Source organism: Euphorbia lathyris, chromosome 2 (genome assembly GCF_963576675.1).
Source record: "Euphorbia lathyris chromosome 2, ddEupLath1.1, whole genome shotgun sequence".
Taxonomy (NCBI): domain Eukaryota; kingdom Viridiplantae; phylum Streptophyta; class Magnoliopsida; order Malpighiales; family Euphorbiaceae; genus Euphorbia; species Euphorbia lathyris.
In genome coordinates this window covers 94,829,637-94,849,779 of record NC_088911.1, presented here as the reverse complement: position 1 = coordinate 94,849,779, position 20,143 = coordinate 94,829,637, and the positions used below count along the sequence as shown (strand labels likewise).

General features: G+C 37.2%; 1 protein-coding gene across 1 annotated transcript; it reads right to left on the bottom strand.

Annotated features, from left to right (window-relative positions):
* Positions 1–7,681: 7,681 nt before the first annotated feature.
* LOC136219007 (thiamine thiazole synthase 2, chloroplastic) lies at positions 7,682–9,489 on the bottom strand. Its single transcript, XM_066006200.1, has 3 exons — positions 9,002–9,489; positions 8,395–8,883; positions 7,682–8,124 (listed from the first exon to the last, which is right to left on the bottom strand). The coding sequence occupies exons 1-3, from the start codon at positions 9,422–9,424 to the stop codon at positions 7,969–7,971; spliced, it is 1,068 nt and encodes a 355-aa protein (XP_065862272.1). The 5' UTR covers positions 9,425–9,489; the 3' UTR covers positions 7,682–7,968.
* Between the last annotated feature and the right edge of the window lie 10,654 nt (positions 9,490–20,143).

Here is a 20,143-nt window from a genome sequence, read left to right as displayed (position 1 = left end):
ACTATGGAACTCAAAGACTTGGATTATGAAAGACAAAAGGCGCTCGATTGCATGATGATCCAGAAAAAGAAAGTCGAAGACGTGTACAACAAGAAAGTAAAAAAGAAAAACTTTAAAGAAGGCGAGCTAGTATGGAAGCTGATTCTACCAATCGGGACAAAAGATCGTGAGCTTGGGAAATGGTCGCCCAACTGGGAAGGACCATTTCAAGTCCACAAAGAGCTTCCCGAAAACGCGTATTGGTTGAAGAGCTTAGACGGAGAACCACATAGGAGATACATTAACGGTAAATATTTGAAGAAATATTTTCAAAGTATGTGGGACGTAATTAACACAGGAACCGATGGGAACGTCACGCACAACACATGATGTGTAACGTGCGAAGTAGCCAGCCAACAAGGCGTAGAGGAAGCACATCCCAAAGGACAGCTCAAAAAGCCAAGTACGCGGGGCGTCTTTATTTCACGCAGGGCGTGACTCAGGCACGCACGAAAGTCACACCCCAGAGGCTCATTTACGCGCGGCGTAATCCCAAAGATGCCACGCGTAAATTTCTTCTTTAGATGCCCCAAGATCAGAAGCTCAAATACACAGGGCGTGTTTGACAATACGCGGGGCGTAAACTAGACGTGTGTAAAAGACAGCTCCAGGAGCACGAACACGCGGGGCGTGCATTCTTATACGCGGGGCGTGCCTCAAAGACGCAGGACGTGTACTAGATGTGCATAGAAGATGTACTCCAGGAGCGAGAATACGCAGGGCGTAAAATCAAAGACGCCACGCGTATTCATCATCGAGCAAGCGCTTCAGGATCAGGAGCACAAATACGCGGGGCGTAACCAGGTACACGCAGGGCGTATGCGCTCTTTTTCTGGGCATTTACTCTTTTTCTGGGCATTTACAATTTTTCTGGGCATTTATATATTGTCTTTGCAAGTGCGATAAATGTTCATCAATAAAAGAATAAATGTGCCATGGCAAAAAATAGATGGCTTAGCAAATGTTCAAACGGCAATCAATTCACAAAACAATGTCCATTTGTACTACACAAATAAATAAATGAAAGAATAAGCGTACAAACTCAAAACAAAGATGAAAAGTACGGGCAACCCGTGAACGTACCTCACGGAAACAAACAAAAATCAGGCTTTGGGTATTTCGCCCAAGATTCACAAAGTTTGGAGGCAGCCTCTTTGTGTTGCTCGCTCTGTCGGTGCCATGCCACCATCTCATCATAATGATTGGCCAATCGATCTTTCTCACGGCACAACTCTTCCTCCATCCGCGGGAAACAAGCCCTAAACCCGGAGCTAGCTCTAACCATATCTTCCTTAAACACTCGAGCTTCAGCCACCTCCCTCTCCAATGCCGCAAGCCGCTCCTCTACAGCTGCAATTTTAACCAATCGTTGCCTATCCGCTTCTTCAGCATCAACCAGAGCATTAAACTTCTTGCTGTAGGCCTCTAACTCTGCCATATTTGATCTAACTCGAGCTGCGAGACCTGCTGCCACGTTTTTCTCAGTAACATAGGATTGATAGCAAAATAATATATGGTTCTTGGCGGATTTCAATGGCTCAGTCTTGAAGGGATGAACACACACACCCATCATAAGGTCAAAATCAATCATAGCTCGTTCAACACGGGTCGGAGTCCAAGAGTCAGCTACGGCGTTAGGCGGTCCTTTCAAACACGAAAAATCCAAACCAGCGAAAGGATTATCAGCCTTAAGACCGACAGGAACTAATGGAGGATGCACTAGAGCTGATTCCTGCCATATTCACAAATGACAATTCAATCAAACAATATGACTTAAGCATCCCAAACATAGTTCATAAAATAACGAAATCGCAAAATCATACAAACCTGAGACAATGGTGCGGCAATCAATCAGTTTAAAGAAGATGCAGAAGGAAGATGTGTTCATGCTGGAAGTTGCAAGGGAGTCATGTCCACCTCGGTCGAGCCATCATCAAGAGACAGAGTTCTAATTGAAGAAGTCACGTCCCAACGTGCCCCTAGTTGATCCAGCGCTCCATCCTCAAAACCAAAGTACAGGTCTTCATCAGAATCAATTCTCTCTTCTGGTCTCACAGAAGGGCCTGCCATGGTAGGTACCTGCTCTCCCCCATCCAACATGATTGCTTTGCCTTTGCCTTTGCCCGTTTCGTTTATCTCAAGATCATTCGGGACCAGAAGGGTCAGATTGTCATCCTTTCCCGAGCTACCGCTCGAATCTAAAAAAAAATGAATAAAATGTATATATATATAAAATGTACATACAAGACAAAATAAAAAAGAGCTTACCAATGGGTGGAATACACTGCTGAAAAACGGTATCCCACCAAGCATCAAACGAAGGTCGATCTGATCCAAGCAGAAGTGGTCCCTGATCATATCCCGCGTCCAGAACCGCAGCGGCTATATCTTCGTCACTAGCTCCATACCGCTGAGAAGAGGTAGGAAATGGGAGTGGCCCTGGAATAGCTTGGAAAAATCCTAATTGACGTGCCCAAAGACAAGGTGCATATAAAGTCAGACCAGGATTTGATGATCTCGAGGTTCTAGTTCGGTTCACCCCGTGGTGTAACCGACGTGTTGCACACACCGTCATCCACCATTCAGTACCTTCATGGGGGGCAGCAGTCAAGTAAGAAAGCGCCCAGGATGGTAGACATGAATTACTCTTATTCCAAAAGAGAAACAGCTCATTGTGAGGGGATGGCACTAAAGTACGGAGAAATCTCACAACCACACCAATGGCCAAACTCGAAGAGCTGTAGCAAAGGTCTACACCAAGATGATCTGAAACCCCCACTGATGAAACAGTAGCCAAATGAGGGAAGTAGATAAAAACCCACAGTTGTAACAACCACAGGCCACCCCGAGGTTTTACAAATGGTCTACCCTCAACCGTAAGAGCTAGACGGTGGAAGGTTGAAGCTAACAACATGGTGCCAAGAGCTAAACGACGGCCTGAAGCCAAAGCCTTAGCAATAATCAATATTTCAGCGGTAGGCCTAAGACCCAACGGTTCAAAAATGTAATTGCTAAGCATCATCCACAGGAAATGCACATGATCCTCATCATCCAACTCCGCCTTATCCAATTTCTTCTTAATTATTTGGACATACGTCCCAGCCTCTTTAGATAAGATGGCTTGCACTCCAGGAAATGCAGGTGTATCGACACAACTTGGGACTTCCTCTCCAATAATAGGCAACCCCGTCAAAGCAACCACATCACGTAAAGTGATAGACATAGGACCCAGCGGGAGAATCAATGAGTTGCATGTCGGTGACCAAAAATTCAAAACTCCTTCAAGCACATTCACACAAGGAGTAATTTCATGACGAGTCAAACGAACAAAATCCCTGATGCCAACCTGGTCCCAAACACTTGCATACCTCAATTCTAAACGATCTACAAGGTCATTCCACCCAGTGTAACAACGAGGGAATACCAGACCTTTCTTATTCGCAGGAAATTGATAAGTTTCCCTATGAAGGGCTAATTCGGTAGCACTACTCATGGGATAAGGGGGCAAAGGCGAGTTATTCATAGCAACAGGGCTAATAGTAAAGACACTGTCCTGAAATGGGAAGTACAGACACAATCAATCAAAGCCTATGGATGCTACCTTCAAATACATGATCATGAAATTACAAAAATTACCTCCTGCAAGCCAAGAGTTATGCCTAGGCGAGAATCAGCGCGAATGGTGTCAGAATATGAGTTCGCAGCTGTGACAGACAGAGGCAAAATTTCAGCAATACAATTCCATCTCCACGTAAAAGCTCTAAAATTCTTATGTTTTATTCCAGTTCAGTTTATTCTCACATAAAATGTGAGTCTACACACACAAAAGCAAAAGAAAAATCAAAAAGAAAGAAAATAAAGAAGAAAAATAGTTTGCATACCCATGCTTGAGAGACTGAGAGCTTGATTCTGAGTGTTCTTGAGCTTGGGGAAAAGAAAATGGCAGAAACAAAGATAAAAAAAAGAAAAAAAAAGAGTTGTAGATTGATTAAGATAGAGAGTTCCAAGGAATTCAAATTCTAAAATCCTGCAGGATTCTTTTCTCTATTATCTTAAAAAAGAAAAAGTATTTAATGAAACTTCTTTTGTACATAAATTTTATTATTACTAATTCATTTATGCACAAAAGAGGGGGGCAATTGTTGGCCCAAAAAATAAAATAATTATTTTTATGTATATAAAATGCTTGGGTTATGTTTTTAGGATATAGTTTATATTTTCTAGAAAATAATACACGTGTAAGCTAACCTTCAACCCATGAGAGAGTCCGGCACCACGCGGGGCGTGTCCTCAATACGCAGCGCGTAAACAAGGCGTCCGGAGAAATCAACGTCAGAGACTCAAATACGCAGCGCGTCCTTCACTTTACGCGGGGCGTACTTTCTTACGCGGGATGTACTTGCCAATACGTCATGCGTAAGACGCATCTGCAGAGTATTCCAAGATCAGAAGCACGGATACGCAGGGCGTATCCGCCAATACGCAGGGCGTACTCCTTTACGCGGGACGTGACACCAGAGACGCCACGCGTAAAAATCATCAATGAAACGCACAAGGCCCAGGAGCCACAACACGCAGGGCGTAGTAGGACATACGCGGGGCGTATCGTCTCTTCCGGAAACAGTCAACGGCAGTTGAGGAAGTTAAGTTAGTTGGAGTGTTAGTTGGAGTTAGTTGAGTTAGTTGATGATGAAAAGACCAAAATACCCTAATACCACTAACTAATTACCAAAACGCCACTTAAAAATACTATAAATAGACCCCCTCCCCTACACTAAAACACACACTCAATCACAACACAAAACCCCTCTCTAAAGGTCCCTTTCAATGTTCTCTTTTTAGTTCTTAGCTCTTAGCTCCTAGTTCTTCAAGTTCTTCTAAGTTCTTCTTTCGTTCTTCGTTTTTCTTGGTTTTAATCCCTCATTTAGCTTCCTTTAGCTTCAATTCAAGTTCCAATAGCCTCTTTCAAAGTTTTGTTTCTAATTCAATTTAGCATTCCAAGCCTTTAATTTGCTCAATTCCTAGCTAAAACTCTGTTTTCAAAGTAATTTTCCAGATTCGTCCATCCTTTTTCAAAGCTCAATTCTGTCCATTTAAATTTATTTTTTGCCTTCGATCCCTTCGACAAAGTTGTTCCTAACGTCCTAAATTTCGATTTAGCCTTTTGATTCATTCAATTCCGTGTCCAAAAACTTCATTTACAAGCTGATCTTTATACCCCAAATTCTTTTAGCTATTCTGCCCAGATTTTTCCAGATTCAACTAGTCATTTTCAATCTTCAATTTCGTCTGTTTACCATTCGTTTTGGCCTTCGATCCCTCATACAAAGTTATTCCTGACGTCCCGAAGTTCAATTTACACTATTTATTTGCCCAATTCCGTGTTCTTAAGCACTGCAACCAAGCTCCCCAAGTCAAGATTAAATCTACCCCATTTGCCTACCAACGTTTAGACATTGCACAAGGCACATACCGTACGGGCCCGACCGGTTGCAGTTCTCCAAGGACCTCACGCCCACACCAAAATTCAACATCAATCCGAGATAGCTATTGTGGCTCCGAGTTTGTTGTTGAATTCCAATTTGTTTTATTGCATTTCAATTCTTCGTATTGATTTGTTCGTTCTAATTCAATTGATTGCCTATATGTTTAATATAGAGATTTCTCAATTGTAATTCATTTCCAATTTTATGTATTCAAACCTTTATTCATCAATAAAATACCAATTTTCACCAAATCTTGTGTCAATTTCGCACTTTAAATTCCTTTATTTTCTCGTCTTCAATTTACCCGCATTAGCTTAAATAAAACAATTTATCTAGCAAAGTTTTCATAACGGCGCTAGAGACCCAAGAGAGACTTTTTCAATCCTTGCGTCCCTCGCCAATCGCTTCGTTTAAGATTTCAAGTTTTGGCGCGCAATTCCATAAACTTAACCGTCTTTAATAATTGAGAAGTAATCTTCTCTGGCACGTCCGCACCCTAACCACACGTGACAATGTTGAAATTAGCATATTCGCAAAATATCGCTAACAACCACTAATAAATCTTATCTTATTGATTCAAAGTAATACGAATATTCCTTTAATTGTTGGACTAAATAAAGGAATATAGAATTTGAGTTTTTTTATAATATTATTATATATGAATTATTTTATTTGCAAAAATCAGAATGGATCCTTATTGTAAAAAGTTTCAAGTACCAGATGATTAACGTAATTTCCTCTTAGCCTATTTCTCTAGTAGATATGGACCCGATAGTTCGTCCAAGTTTCTATTTGTGGCTTGGACTTGTACATATTTATTTATATTAAAGGAATTGGGCTTCAGATTTATTCCAAAACCTGTGTTAAGTCAGATTCAACCGTGAACCCGCATAAGTCAACACGTCAAATGGATTGGGTCCACTTTGAGATTTATTTCAAAGCCCGACCCGACCCGTCCCGTCCCATCCTTATGATTTTTAATGAGATACTCGTTCTTTGATTCACAACTTAACAATAATTAATTTATTATTGTATTAATGCACCCCATTTATTATAGATTAAAGATAGAACTAACGGGGTGTTTGTTAGAAGGGATATAGGAGGTGGAATAGGGATAAAAAAAAACACGAGATAAGTTATCCCGTGTTTGTTTGGGAGATAAAAGAGTGGGACGGATGAGGGATAAGCCTCTTATCCCTCAAATCCTATATCCAGGAGGGGGTGGTATAAGGAGGTGGAATAAGCTCCTGCGATTTTAATAGGATGGAAAAGTTCATCTTATCCTCAAATTAATGTTATGTAGTTTAAATAAGGTTAAAACAGTAAAATGTATTATTTTATCCTTATCTCTATCCCACGTATCAAACATTGAATAATAATTCTCGACTATCACATTTTTATCCTTATCCCAACCATTTATCTTTGTCCATATCTCAACCTTTATCTTTATCCCTATCCCAATAGAATACCAAACACCCTGTAAGAAACTAGCTCACTGTCTACTGTTAGGTTTTTAAATACCATACATATCCTTCTCTTTTATTTTATTTTTTAATCATTTATTTCTTAGTCTAGTCTATATCAATCCGAACCCAGAACCCAATATAAATATAGCATAAATCAATCCAAACCCAATGTAAATATAGTACAGGCTGGCTAGATAGAGTCCGAACCCAATATAAATATAACCTAAATCAATCCAAATCCAAACCTATATAGTACAGGCCGGTTAGATAGAGTCCAAGACCGAGCCCGGTCCAGCCTAAGGTTACTCTGGCATGTCCTAAGGTCAAATTCAATGTTGTGAACGCACTCAAATCCACAACTCATTATCAATTGATTTTTACTTCCTCACGACAAACACTAATTGCTGGTGATACTTTCCCCAAATGTTAGATTTAGTTGTTGATCCTCAATACATATTGGCCATAAACGAACTCTGATAATTCTGCCAAAGTTTGTGCAACCCCACAAGGTCTTTCACCGTCAAGAGCCACTCACCACCATTTTTATGGACCAAATCGTTCAAGATGCAAGGCACAATGCTATCTACTAGCAATGCTTATCACCCTTACCCCTAAACCAAAATTGAGGTTGTTAATCCATGCCTAGAGGATTGGAATACTTGCATTGCTGAAACACCATTACATGGAGAATTTAAGCATTAAATACCAAATATGTTTTTATTAATTGTTCAGTTCCAAATTGGTGAAAACAAAAGATCTACGACCCTGCAACCGCAGTCATCTGAAATTACAGAGCAGTCTGGGAAATGGCTACCCAAGGAACAAACTAAGCACTTCTCAACAAACTTAAACTTGGAGATACAAACACTATAAACAAAACTTAACAAAGCTCATTTCAACCATATAAGGTCTTCCACAAACACCAATTTCTACAGTCTACTTTGAACATATCTGATATTTGCCGCTTCCACCACCATTTATGCATCAACGATCTCCGCAGATTCAGCTGCGGCTAGGACCAGCTCTGGCTGCATGGTGAATGTTCCATCTAGAGCATTTGGCAGTCCTAGTGCCCTCAGTGCAAGATGAGCTGCCTTCTGACCTGATATCATCATAGCTCCAAATGTTGGCCCCTGCATCCCCATTTAACACACTCTCATCAGTCAACACAAATCATGAAAAATCAAGCATTGAATAACTCAGTCCTAATTAAGCTCTTGCTAAGTAGATTTAGCAATCAGTTTTAGGTTCATCAGCACAATTCAATTTAGGTGTAAAGGGTGCATACTTTCCCAATTAAGGTCTGCTACTTACCCTAAAAATCGAATTCCTTACCTAACTGGTATTCTATGTTTGACTATAGCAATTATTTACAGCCAACAAAAGGGAAATTTGGAAATTACCATTCTTGGAGCACCATCAATCTCAGCAACTTCCATGCCGGTAATAATCATGCCTGGGACAACCTCCCTAGTGAGGCGGACAATGGCATCCTCAGCAGTATTCATGTCCAGAGCTTTCATCCCTGGAATAGTGTCAATCATGCCAATGCTCTTGAGCCTCTTGACACCAGTGGCACCAAAGGGTCCATCATGGCCGCAAGAACTCACCACAACCTTGGACTCCATAACATTAGGGTCCATACAGGATTGTGTATTATGGTTCATTGCAACTAGAGCCCAGTTAGTAACAACTCCACCTACTCTTCCATTCTTCACTATCAAATCCTCAGCTGCAACTGCGTTGAAAAGCTTGACATTAGGACGGGCTAGAAGCTTGCTCATGATTGTTGAGGTGAACAGAGCAGCGTGCTTGATCACAACATAGTGGTCTGCCTCGTCGTATTCAATTTCCAACTCATCAAGGAACCGATGTGCCGGTTTCCTCACCACCTGCAAACAAATATCGACATGCAAGTTTAGTGTTCGATGAAATGCCTAAGAGAGCATATATATACAAAATTGAAATTCAAAACATAAGGGAAAAGGTGAAATTGAAGATTTAGATTACCATGGCGGAGAAGAGCTGACCACCGAGCCACGCGCCACCTCCAGGGCTAACAGACTGCTCGATTATGGCAACTTTAACGGAAGGATTCTTGCTAAGCTCGTAAGCACAAGAAAGACCAGCAGAACCAGCACCGACGATGACGACATCAGTATCAGCATGGGTGACCATGTCGGTCATGTACCTGCGAGTCATCTCACGAGCCACAATGGACTCTTTGATGGGGTCAAACTTGAAAGCGTTCAAATCGTACTGGGGAGATGAGGGGGAAAATGCTGACATGGAGATGGAAAATGATTTGGGAGAGGGTTGGATGCGGACGGAGGGTGCGGCGAGGGGTGTGCCATTAAAGGCGGAGGAATCGAAGAGAGAAAGCTTCTGGGGTTTGGCGGAGAGAGAGGTGAGAGCAGCAGCCATGGTTGCCATTAAAATTGGAGATAGGAAAGGAAGGTTTGATGAGATAAGGGGAAATTGGATGGAAGAGAAGAGAAGAGGTGAGTGAGTATTTATGGAGTGTAGAGTGAGGAATCCAAATCAGATATTTACCTGTACAACGGAATTCAACCGTTGGATCATCTTACTTTTTCATTAGGATTCGCTAACTGAACATATTTAAAAATAAAAATAAAAATCACCAAGTCTATCTCATCTCGATTTTTTATGGAGTAATTTTTTTCAGAGACTAATCTTTTATTTCAATATATTATACCTTTTTCATCTATCTAAAATTTTACTTTTTATTTCCTCAAAAAAAAAAATTTACTTTTTATAATTTTAAATAAATAAAATTATAATTTTTGTATAATACATAGATAAACAAAATACTTTAGAACATTAAAATGAACTTTTTAACACTATTTGTCGTTAAATACTTAGGGTGAATAATGTTTATCGTTTCACTTAAAATACGTGAAATATGTTGTTTTGTTAGATTTATACAACAATATCTTTTAATTTTTTATAAAATTCACAGCGTTAAAACTTTATTTTGGAGCCTTTTATTAAGAGTTGTTTGTTTCACTTTTTTTTAAAAGCATTTAATATTTTATTTCAAACAGTAAGAAATGTAGCGTTTGAGTAGATTTATATAACAACATTTTCTATGAAAATTACATCGTTTTAGAATTTTTTACGAAAAAACTCATTTTTAATGCTTTTCATGAACATTTATTTGTAGTTATTTACATTTATAAAATTATTCTTCTTATTTTTACAAAAATATATGTTTATTCTTTAAGATTATTTCTATTTCTATAATATTATTACTCGGGTTTTGTTGTATTTAATAAATTTTTATTTTTATTTTTTTATTTAGATTATTTTTATTAATTTGTATAATATATTTTTTATTTTAAAATTTATTTATTAATAAATTTAAAACATGTCCATATTAAATATTTTAAATACTATCTGCAACAACAGTTCTATATAATTTTACCAAACACTAATAATTAAACAACTAATAAGAAACAGTTTATTGCAACAACTATTAGCTAACAACTGAACCAAACATTTGAATTATTATTATCGAAAGAATAAGGTTTTACTCCTATCAATAAATTATTACTTTTAATTTTTTAAAGGCAATTATTGTTTTTAATTATTGTTTAGTTATTTATATTATTTATATTAATTTATGTTGGATAAATAATTTATCAGTTCCTATATTTTTATCTAATATACTATTTAGTCCTCGTATTTTAATAATATACTGTTTGATTCTTAACTTTTGTTCTATTCAATAGTTTAATATCTCAAATATTTGAATTTATTAAACAGTTTAAATCATCCATAAAGACTAAATTATTGAATAGAACAAAAAATTAAGGACTAAACGATGTATTATTAAAATACACGGGCTAAACATTATGTTAGTTAAAAATATAAAGATGAATAAATTATTTTCCCATTTGTATTGCAATTTTTATTTTTATAATTCATTTTATTAATTTAAACATGTTCATATTATATATTTTATATATTAAATACTTATCGTTAATCATAATTTACTAAACGCTAATAATTATTCAACTATATCTAACTGTAGTAGTAGGTAAATTTATTAGCTAACAGTTGAATAAAAAATTATAAATTTAATGTATTAAAACAAAAGTTTATTAACATAAAAGTTTATGTATACAACCCATAAAAAAACTGGAAAATTAAGGCAGGTGATATATATAGATAATAGATTCAGCAAGAAGCTGTACTTTACAAAATTGTCTGCTTTTTTAATAGTATATAATACTCTATTTTGTAAAGTACAGCTTCTTGCTGATTCAGGTTAAAATTTGGGTGAAAAAAAAAAGATTAATGCACAATATTAGAACAATTTATTGTCAGAAATTTAAATTAAATTATTATTATTTAAAAATAAAATCAACTTCATTTATTAAAAAAGAAGGGAAAGGAAGATGATAAATAGGAAAATGGAAATATATTTGAGAAAGAAGGTAGGAATATCAAGGAGGGACATATAGGTACCAAGTGGCTGCCATGCATATATATTGTACTCATTTTTATGTTTTTGTTTTCTTTCCAATTATTGTCTTTTTCTTTTGGATTTGGTATAAAAAAAAAAACTTAATACATCATTTCCCACTGAACTTGTCGAAAATAGTTTATTGACCCCCTGAACTTTCAAAATATCTCCATAACTCCTTGAACTTGAATAAAATGTTTAGTTAGCCCCCTGAACTTCCGTAAAACGTAATCAATTGATCACTCGGTTGCAAAAAAGTAAGTTAAATACGGAATATGTATTCCACGTGTCTTAGAATGTTATTACATAATTAAAAAATAGAGTAAAAATGAAGTTATCACTTGCTCAACTACAAATCTTGTATTCTCTATTATTACAACCGCAATACCCCGATCTTGATTGTTTTACTTTTTTTTAAACGCGTGCAATACATTTTCCGTATTTAACTTACTTTTTTGCAACCGAGTGATCAATTGATTACGTTTTACGCAAATTCAGGGGGCTAAGTGAACATTTTATGTAAGTTCAGGGAGCTATTGAGACATTTTGAAAGTTCAGGGGGCCAATCAACCATTTTAGACAAGTTCAGGGAGCAAATAATGTATTAAGCCCAAAAAAAATCTTGCCTCTTCCTAGTAAAGAATGTTTTACCTTAATTCAATTTAGTACAAATGTTGATAAGATCTCTAGTTACATTTTGATATCGAAGTCAATATAATTGTCAGAGAAAAATATTAAAAATGAATAAAATATCTTAAAAAAAAGAAAAATATATTTTTTTTATAAGGGTTTCAATAGGTAAAATTGTCTTGTTGTCCTTAGATAAAGCGGTAGCTATATATCGATATAAGGAGAGAGAACTTTCTGGATCTCTTAAAAGGATGGGCCCTCTTAAGAGTTTCAAACTCATTTATGCTTGAGTCTTTATTTTAGAGGATCTATAATAGATATTTGTTTTTCGAATCATTGCATGTGAGACAATGCTTTAATATCTGTCGTTCGATGGTAGGCATGCTTGATGTCCGTTTGAATAGGAGGGAGTTAATAGTTGTAGTATTCTGATCTCATTGGTGGTTACGCAATGGTGAAGGGTTCATATGCCAACTGTTTCGTCTCCTTATAAGTTTTGGCTGAATCGCCTTTTGGAGGTCTATACTTCTTTCATTTTTTCGCAATTTTCTTTTAAGCAAGGTTAGGTCTCTTTTCTTTCTTCTTCTCTTGTTAATTTTGTTCTTATTTTCTTTTTCTGCACTCTTGGGGCGTGCATACAAAACCTATTAGGTTGTAATTTGTCACGACCCATCCCACGGACCGTGACCGGCGCTAGGGAACGGGTAAGCTCAAGCTATCGGAACGCCTTAATATAATATACGATCAATCTTACCAATAGTCTTAACATAATTTAATATTAAAACCTTCAAAAAGAGAAAACACACAACATAATCCTCAAACTGGTACTGCGGTCTAGAATATAAATTTTAACACAACTCTTAAATAGTCATACATAGTAAGATAGATGTGCTGCCCGAAGAAAGAAATTAGGCTGCAACAGACTTCTAGTCACCTGAAAAATTAAAGGAGTCAAACCTCCCATAGTGAATTAATTATATGCAATGCATGAGTAATTTAACATTTATGTCACACACAATAATAATAATACTATATAATATAAGTGATCACACAATATGCTTTTCACAAAATTGTCTTATAAATAAATAGATAGGTGGTTTAATATGTGTGTTGGACCCTAAACCTCAATACCCAATCTAATAATCCACCAATAATCATCATTTCACTCATATCCAATAACTGGGGGACCGAGAATAACTCAACCGACCACACGCCCAGTTAGCTGGAGGACCGAGAATAACTCAACCGATTCCGTACCCAGCCTCACTTAAATCCAAAATCCACATATCATATAGCCCGAGAATATCTCAACCGAGCTTATCCATATATCACAACATTCACAACATTAGTATCATCAATATCCAATAACCCGATAGTACCTGTGCGCACAAGGTCCTGATGCCGCTCACCAGGAAGCATGTCCATAACACGTATTTATCCACAAATAATTACGTATAAATTATTATAAACAATAAGACACTTTTATAAGTAAAAATAATACTTTACTTGAAATATCATGAAATCATTTATTATGAATGCAAATGCTAAATTAAAAATGCAAAACATATAATTAACTCACAAATTGCTCCTAGCCGACTGTCCTAATTTTCAGGTACTGCTCCTCCTCCTACCAGTTGAGTATCTAAAAGAGATAATATTATTTTTAGAATTTATATGTTTAGGGAAATATTAAAATTTATTTTGTCTCGTTTTACAGACTGTCTATTGAAAATTCGGCAGAGTCTCCCCTATAAAACGAACATCCTCCTAGTAATAACTAGGGTCAACCCTGCAATAAAATACACTTCTATATTAAAAAATATTTAAAGTCCAAACCGGGACTCCATAGACTACAATTTATCAACCCGGTTGGACATAAATCATCCGACAGTTCAATAGCTGTCAGTAATTCCAATACTTTACTCCCAAAATTACTCATCATCAAACAACATATAAACATATATACTTATAATCCATTTTCATAATATCTATATCAACCAAATTAATTAACCAATAATCTTAAGAGCATAATTAATTAATTATGCTTAGTCCAATCTCCCTTCAACCTTTATTTTTAAAATTATATGTTCTGAATATTTATTTAAATAAGGATCCAAAAATTAATTTTAACTCAACTTAATTTATTTTCCTTAATTTCAGCCAACTATATACTTTCGTAATTTATAAAGACTAAAGGGTAAGGAATTTGGCCAAAGTCCAAGAATTAATATTGCTCCAAATAACATTTAGAACATTCTGAAATTAACCAACTGTTTTTTCTGAACTTATTTCGTATGTCACCGGAAAATATCACCAGTGTTCGGGATCCCCCTATCGGAAAAATTAAAGTTGTTTGTTTTGAGAAACTAATTATACCACTTTGTTCCTTATGATTCCAGGAGTCTAGAATCACTCTCAAAACATCCAAAATCAACCGGAAAATTAAACTTCGGTTAGATTTCTTACTTTTTCCGGTCTAGCTCCGATGACACCTCAAAACTCCTTGCATGCATTAAAATCTAGTGTATCCATAAGTAAATCGACCCCCTGAGTCCATTTTTGGTGTTAGAATTGCAAAATAATGAACATAGAACCGAGAAATAGAGAGAATAGCAAAAGTGACGAATTTTCTCTCTCTAAATGATTTTTTAAAAATCAAAATCTCACCATAAAACTTACATGCACTTGTAGCTGGAATTGAGAGATTCGTTTCGGTATAAAGAACGCCAAAAACGGTGAAGAAATGAGGAAGATTGAGGTTAGAGAAGAATGAAGAGTGAGGTTGGAGCTCGAATGGTGCGAGGAAGAAGAAGATCCCGCAGTCTTATTTCATGCATATTGGTCAATTTCAAATTGATCCCTATGTTTATAATATCTTTTAAAAAATTTCCTAAAAGTAATTATAATTTAGCCTTAACTCCTTCTGACTAATTCATTTTAGCAATTAGTTTATGTATATATAAATTGGGGTATTACAATTCTTCCCCCCTTAAAGAAATTCGTCCTCGAATTTAAAATCGAAGCACTAACCTCATGTTTGAAATAGATAAGGATAATTGTTCTTCATCTCCAATTCGGATTCCCAAGTGCACTCTTCCATGGAATGATTACTCCATAACACCTTCACCATTGGGATGACTTTGGATCGAAGTTGGCGAACTTGACGATCCACTATTGCTACTGGTTGCTCCTCATAAGATAAATCTCCATTAACTTCTATCGTCTGAGGATGAAGAACATGAGAAGGATCAGGAACATATTTCCTTAGCATTGATATATGGAACACATGATGAACCCGTGATAAGTTAGGAGGCAATGCTAATTGATATGCAACTTCACCTATTCTCTTCAAAATCTCAAATGGTCTGATGTATCTAGGTGTCAACTTTCCTTTCTTTCCAAATCTCATGATTCCTTTCATTGGTGACATCTTGATAAAAACATAGTCCCCTTCCATGAATACCACGTCCTTCCTCATTGGATCCACATAGCTTTTCTGCCTACTAAAGGCAGTTTGCAATCTCTGACGAATGATAGGAACCTTTTCAGAAGTTATTTGTATTAGCTCGGGACCAGTGAGCTTCCTTTCACCAACTTCTTCCCAACATAAAGGAGATCTGCACTTTCTACCATATAATGCTTCATAAGGAGCCATTTGAATGCTTGAGTGGTAGCTATTATTATATGCAAATTCAATGAGAGGCAAATATGTATCCCAATGACCACCAAAGTCCAACACACACATTCTCAACATGTCTTCCAGCGTTTGGATTGTTCTTTCAGATTGATCATCTGTATATGGATGAAAAGCTGTGCTAAAATTTAACCTAGTGCCTAAAGCACTTTGGAGTTTTTCCCAAAATTTTGGAGTAAACACCGAGCCTCTATCTGACACAATAGACATTGGTACTCCATGTAGGCAAACAATTTTATCCACATACAACTGTGCCAATTTTTCAACTGAATATGTTGCCTTTACTGGAAGAAAATGCGCTGACTTGGTTAATCTATCAACTATAACCCAAATAGAATTATATCCGGTTAAAGCACGGGGTAATCCAACTACAAAATCCATGGTTACTCGCTCCCATTTCCATTCTGGAACAGGCAATTGTTGTAATAATCCTGAAGGCTTCTGATGTTCGAATTTCACTTGTTGACAAGTCAAACATCGAGATACAACTCTACTACATCTCGTTTCATACCATTCCACCAATACAGCTTCTTAAGATCTTGGTACATCTTAGTAGAACCCGGATGTACATTATAAGCTACAAAGTGTGCTTCTTCCATGATCTTTTTCCTCAAATCATCTACATTGGGAACACAAAATCGGTCTCCATATCGTAGACATCCACCATCGTCAATTCTAAAATCTCGAGCCTCACCATAATTCAATTCATCTATAATCTTACACAACTGAGGATCTCTTGATTGAGCTGCCTTGATTCTATCAAGTAATACCGATCTAACCTTAAAGTGCAATAAGAATGTGCCATGATGATTCAACTCTAGTTGCACTCCAGAATCATACAGATTGTGCATTTCTTTAATCAAAGGCCTTCTTTCTGAGCTAATATGAGCCAAACTTCCTGAAGATTTCCTGCTAAGAGCATCTGCCACGACATTAGCTTTACCAGGATGATATAAAATGGCACAATCATAATCTTTCAAAAGTTTCATCCAACGCCTCTGCCTTAAATTCAAATCCCTTTGCTGGAATATGTATTTAAGACTCTTATTATCAGTGTAAATTTCACAAGCTTCACCATACAAATAGTGTCTCCAGATCTTTAGTGCGAATACTACTGCTTCCATCTCTAAGTCGTGAGTTGGATAGATTTTTTCATGTTTCTTTAATTGTCTCGAAGCATATGCTACAACCCTACCATCTTGCATTAAAACACAGCTTAAGCCAACTCTAGAAGCATCATAATATACAGTGAATCCTCCTGATCCAAATGGTAAAGTGAGTACTGGTGCTAAAGTCAAACATTCCTTTAGCTTTTGAAAACTATTCTCACATGCTTCTGGCCATACAAAAGGAATATTTTTTCTGAGTTAGTCGAGTTAAAGGTGCAGCTATCTTGGAAAAATCTTGAACAAATCTCCTATAATAGCCGACTAATCCCAGAAAACTACGAATTTTTGTCACTGTAGTAGGTCTCTTCCAATTGGTGGTTGCTTCTACATTTTTAGGATCTACTTGAATTCCAATTTTGGACACTACATGTCCTAAGAAGGCCACACTTTCCATCCGAAACTCACATTTAGAGAACTTAGCATAAAGTCGATGTTCTCTCAAAGCATGTAATGCCATTTTGAGAATGGTCGGCGTGTTCCTCCTCATTCCGTGAATATATCAAGAAATCATCAATGAACACAATCACAAAGTGGACTAAGAATGGTCTAAACACCCTATTCATTAGATCCATAAAGGCTGTTGGTGCATTGGTTAGACCAAACGACATTACCAAAAATTCATAATGGCCATACGTGTTCTGAATGCTGACTTGGGTATATCTTCGCTCCTGATTCTCAACTGATGATACCCAGAACGCAAATTAATTTTACAGAAGTGACACGCACCTTGCAACTGATCAAATAAATCATCAATTCGTGGAAGAGGGTATTTGTTACAGATTGTCACCTTATTCAACTGTCTATAATCAATGCAAAGCCGAGGCGATCCATCTTAACGAACAACACCGGAGCACCCCAAGGAGACACACTAGGTCGAATGAAGACTTTATTAATATTAAATCTTGCATCTGCTCCTTCAACTCTTTCAATTCTGATGGCGCCATTCTGTAAGGTGGCATGGATACAAAACTCAATTTCCCTTCAGGAGATAACCATGGTAATTCCTCGGAAAAACATTTGGAAGTTTATTAACAACTGGAACATTCTCTACTTTATCCACATTTACTGTTGTATTCTTGACTAAGGCCGAATATACTTGACACCCTTTTTGCATCAACTTTCTAGCTGCTATGACTGATATCAAAATCAAAGAGGAAGTATCTTTTGTTGAAACACCTTTCCACAGGATTTTGATTTGACAAAATTAATTAAGTGAAATTAAATATTCTACAACACACTAAGTTTAAATGCTTTGATTTATTGTTACTAATGTGTTTGTTCAATGTTGAGTTTATAATTTATTATAAGACATAAAGATCATAAGGCTCAAGCCCTATATGGAAGTCAAGGCCCAAGTCAAACAAGCCCAAGATCACTCAGCCCGCGTATTTCAAAACGCTACCGTTGAAGTGATGAAACGCATGCTGAGCAAAGAAGGATCCAGAAGATCCACGTAGACAACTTCGGCTAGAAGCTGCTGAGCTGTCTCGACAAAACATACAAGACAGCCGCTGACCACAAGACAGCTTCCAGACAAAGTATTTCCTCTTTTAGTAAAGATCAGAAGATGCAGCAAGCTGTCTGGTTAACGTTACCTAAAATGGAGGAACATACTGTCACACTGACCGAAGAACAGAAGATGCTGGAATCTGATTGGCCAAGAGAACTGCTGACAGACTGAGTGAAAACGACCTGTAGCCGTTTCCCTCCAACGGTTATTTCGAAATTCGAAATAACCAGAAGCTCTCACAGCTCTCTATAAATAGAGCATTCAGAATCCACATTCAATAGAGAACTTTGAGCAAAAGCCGTTACGCTGACCAAACGTATATAAAAGTTCTCCATCAAAAGCAAAGCAAATTCTTACACTACAAGCTTATTCATTTGTGTAAAAGTCTAGAGTGATTGATCCTCAATCATCTAAGGTGTTCTAGCAATTGTTCTTTAGGACAAATCTTAATCATTTCTAGGAATAGAAAGGAGAAGCTAAGTACTCGGTTTTAGTACTTAGTGAATTAGAATAGAAGTGAGTAGAGGTATAGAGGAAGGTACTCTTGTTATACTCAGCTTCTGACTTGTAAAGGGTTTTCGAGTCTCTACCTTTAAAGAGCTCAGTAGTGAATTGGAAATCTCGGAACGTGTTCCGGGGACAGGACGTAGGCTTAGAAGAAGCCGAACCTGGATAACTCCGCTGAGTGAAGTATTTCTGACCCTTAACTCCTTAATATATTGCTTGCTTAAAAAAAACTAAAACTGACCAAGTAAAAGAGGTCAAGCTGAGTTGTGCGCTACCAACGAGTTAGTTCAGGAATAGACTCTAAGTGCTATTTCCTGACTTAAGCAACGAAGCTGACCTAGTCACTAGTTGACTAAGCCAGTGTCTTGCTGATTGCTAAGTGCCGCTGTTATATAATCTTTTCTCAAAGGAAAGAAATCTGCCCTAATCATTTAAAAAAAGTAAAATAGTTCCTAACCCCCCCTTGGAACTATATTTGCAACCTTACAAGGGACCAACAAGTGGTATCAGAGCTTAAAAGCTCATTACTAAAGGTCTAACAACCTTGAGTTGATCCATACCATGGGTGAAAACAGCACTCGGTTTCTCCCTGGAAACCAGACAACTCAGATATTACCTGAGGGGCTGTCCATTACTAGGCCTCCCCTATTCTTCGGGTCAAACTATACCTTTTGGAAGAATAGGATGAAGAACTTCATTCAAGCTACAAACATGAGTGCCTGGCTATCTATAGTCCAAGGCCCGTTTGTACCTGTGAAAGTTGTTGCTGGCCAGTCAGTTGTCAAAGCTGAGATTGAATGGACAGAGGATGATCTCAAGAAGCTACAAAATCATGCTTCGGCTATAAATATGCTTCACTGTGCGCTGGATGCTGCAGAGTACAACAAAATATCAGGTTGTGAGTCAGCACAGGAGATCTGGAAGAAGCTGGAGGTGACCTACGAAGGAACCAACAAGGTGAAGGAGTCCAAGGTCAACCAGCAAATGAGATTGTATGAGCTGTTCGAAATGAACAATGATGAGGGGATTTCTGAGATGAATGCAAGATTCACCAACATCATAAATGAGCTCAAAAGACTTGGAAAAATCTTCACTGAGGAAGAACAAGTCAAGAAGATACTCAGAAGTCTTCCTAAGGACTGACAAGCCAAGA

What these genes read in the sequence shown, in the direction of transcription:
- LOC136219007 (XM_066006200.1), bottom strand. Translation starts at nt 9,424, where the DNA reads ATGGCAACCATGGCTGCTGCTCTCACCTCTCTCTCCGCCAAACCCCAG. An exon ending in GTCAGCTCTTCTCCGCCATG is followed by an intron (nt 8,884 to 9,001) that starts GTAATCTAAATC and finishes ATTTGTTTGCAG; the next exon opens with GTGGTGAGGAAACCGGCACA. An exon ending in TTGATGGTGCTCCAAGAATG is followed by an intron (nt 8,125 to 8,394) that starts GTAATTTCCAAA and finishes ATGGGGATGCAG; the next exon opens with GGGCCAACATTTGGAGCTAT.